The sequence below is a fragment of the Pinus tabuliformis genome, chromosome 9, assembly GCF_031772625.1.
Source record: "Pinus tabuliformis cultivar Carrire ecotype Pingquan chromosome 9, CPIR1, whole genome shotgun sequence".
In the NCBI taxonomy this organism is placed as follows: Eukaryota; Viridiplantae; Streptophyta; class Pinopsida; order Pinales; family Pinaceae; genus Pinus; species Pinus tabuliformis.
The window spans coordinates 1,269,228,891-1,269,231,924 of NC_142307.1; the positions used below are offsets into that span (position 1 = coordinate 1,269,228,891).

Sequence of the window (3,034 nt, forward strand, 5' to 3'; positions counted from 1 at the left end):
TATTTCCCAAAACTTGCATCGGAGCAAAGAAAAAGAAACACAAGGCTCTCTGATCACCTGCTAAAAACTGCATGAAATTGGAAGACATATAAACTTGCATGAAATTACGTAATTTCATATATATATATGAGGGTAAATAAGTTTGAAAATTATATTTCAATAAGAGGCCGACAAGAATGATGGATTTGCTCAGTTCAAAGCTTTCAACGCCGCACAATAAATTTTTCTCCAAATTCTTAGAACGATATTTTATTCCATATCTACCTCAAATTTACAACTCATGGATGCGTAGTTAAAAAATAATATTAATAATATATATGAGTTAGAGCTACAAGGTTAGCTATCCATAAATTAATAATCTGTAAACTAAGTACTCCTGGCAAGCATCTCCTGATATTGCCGATATGACCGCTGTTTCTCCAATCGGAAAGTGGCGTGAAAACTAGAGATGAAATCATCGGCCAATCGATCAATCTCTTCCTCCAGATTGGGCACATCTTCGTTAATTCTCTTCAAGATGAACGTGGAGACATGATTTATGGAATCATCATCGTTATTATTGCAGGAGGTGCAGTCATCAAAAGGAACAAGCTGCCGTTCATAGGAAGAATCAGTGGCATGAGAAGAAGAAGATGAAGAAAGGTTGTAGGGCTTCAATTTCAGTTTGGGGAAGGAATGGGAGAAGTGAAGGAGAGACCTATAATAATTTATTGTCACGCATCCACACGCGCGCGTCTTCTTCTTAAGCACCTCAAACACAATGTCCTTCGCCTTACCCACGTCCGCTTTGAGGTGATGTGATGCAGCCTTGGCCACCGCATGCCTCACTATCTTCACTACTTCAGAGGGCACAATTTTTGCAGGCTTCATGATCACTCGACTTTGAATGCAATGCAGCGAGAATAGTGATATGAATGCAGAGCACTCAATCACTTAACTCCGACCGGAACGATGGAGCGAGATGGGGAATATATAGTTGGTGTGAAAGTAAGGCAGGCATTATTAAATGAAGAGTAAAGCTCTGAAACTCAACGAGGCAGCAGCAGGTGTAAAGAGGAACAAGAAAAAGTGTTAGGTACTGCGTGGTCTAAATCAAATCTCACTTTTATGAAAGAGTTTGGCATTCAGCGCGCAGAGAGACTCAACTTTAATCAATGGGAAATTCAACGTTAACCAATTGGAGAGAGACGCCCTAATCAAAGTTGTGGGTAAAGAGACGTTGACATCTATGTGCCCACTTACAAGGGTTGTCACGAATTCAGGGAAATCACAGAGGAAAGCATAAACGAGACGACAATTAAACACGATTTGCTTTATAATGCTTAAGCCGAAGCATTATGTTGCTGCGATTAATACTTATTCCTATATAACGTTTCTGATATTTTCTATTGAACTATTGGGTATCTATACAATGTTTGCCCACGAGAGATTAATTGGTGCTATTCTTCTATATTATATATAAAAGATTGGTGTGGCCGGTGGAGGTTAATTGATTTTACGATGGTAGTGAATCAAACTAAGTAATTGAAAGTAGGATTAAATTTGTTAGGTATTTATTTATATTTTTATATTGATGCGTTTTCGGACAGGGAACTCGCTATTCATCTTAATTTGTATATATAATATTTTAATGCTACGACTTCCGTTGTGAGATGAAGACATACGGCCTGCATCGATGGCGTGTGATCTCCATTTCTCTGATGTTACAAATCAGACAGAGGGGGGCCGGGCTGAGAAAAGCAAGCAAAAGAGCAGGTCATGGGCATGCTTCCCTCGCCTGCATTAATTTAATTTAGTAATAATCAGATACTTGCCACCTCCCATGTGACCTATATAACACTCTTTGCTTTTTCCACAGAACAAAATATCCTGTGAGCAATGTCCCCCGAAATAAATATCAAACCTGATCAAAACTTTAATTTTAAAAAATTTATTTGATGAATAAAAGCGCCTATCAACTTTATACTCTGATTAAAAATGTATTATATAAAAAACTGATACGTGCGATAGAGATTAATTGGTTCCACTATAACACTCGTCATATCAATACATATGCCCTGCATCGATAGCACGTGATCTCCATTACTCTGATGTTACAATTCAGAGAGAGGAGACCACCCGGGTTGAGAAAACAGAAACAGAAGAGAAGTCATACTTCCCTCGCCTCCATTAATTTAATTAATTAACAATAATCAGATACTTGCTACCTCCCATGTGACTTACATAACGCTGTTTGCTTATTTTTCACATGACAAAGTTATATGCGAACACTGTCTACGAAATCTTCACACCGCTCGGGTATCTTAGGTTTTACCCAGCTAGATGGATGGATTTTGGACACATGAACTCTCACTTTCTTCTTTTATATATAAATAAAAAAATTGAAAATTTTAATACATTAATTTATTAAATCCAGAAACAAGTTAGTAGGAGGGGATGTCAGTAGGATAGGATGTAGGGATAGGATGTAGGGATGTGTAAGTTTATTTTTTTCTGGTTTTTTAAAATAAAAATAATGTTTTAAATAGAAAATTTAATTTTTTATGGTTAAATATTTTATTCAGTTTTATATATTTTATTTAGTATTCAAAAATACAATTTAAACAATAAAAAATAACATATTATATTTTGCACTCTAAAAAACTTTACACATGAAAAAATTTGATTTCCTCAACTGATATTAGATTCGTACTTAAGATAGCTCTATTTTAATAATTTTTAACTAAAAAACTGTACATATTTTTTCTTTATGAAATGATAATTTTTTATTAGTTTTTATTGTGTTTGTGAGCTTTTAAACTATAACTTATAACTTTAAATGAATTTTAGTTGAGAAAGCAGTCTTTGCGATTCATCACAAAATAAGGATTAGGCAATCCTTATTATATGATTAATTCGAAAGACTGCTACCTACATTATGAATTACAAAAATCTTAGAAATTTTATTAATAATGTGAATTATAATTTATAAAAACAACTTTTTCACCTTAGTAAATTTTTTTTATTTTGTTTGTGAAACCACTCTCTTTTTTTA

The 3,034-nt window shown here is 34.3% G+C and overlaps 1 protein-coding gene across 1 annotated transcript; it reads right to left on the bottom strand.

Annotated features, from left to right (window-relative positions):
* Positions 1-224: 224 nt before the first annotated feature.
* LOC149153175 (uncharacterized) lies at positions 225-1,086 on the bottom strand. Its single transcript, XM_089445331.1, has one exon. The coding sequence runs from the start codon at positions 868-870 to the stop codon at positions 367-369; it is 504 nt and encodes a 167-aa protein (XP_089301457.1). The 5' UTR covers positions 871-1,086; the 3' UTR covers positions 225-366.
* Between the last annotated feature and the right edge of the window lie 1,948 nt (positions 1,087-3,034).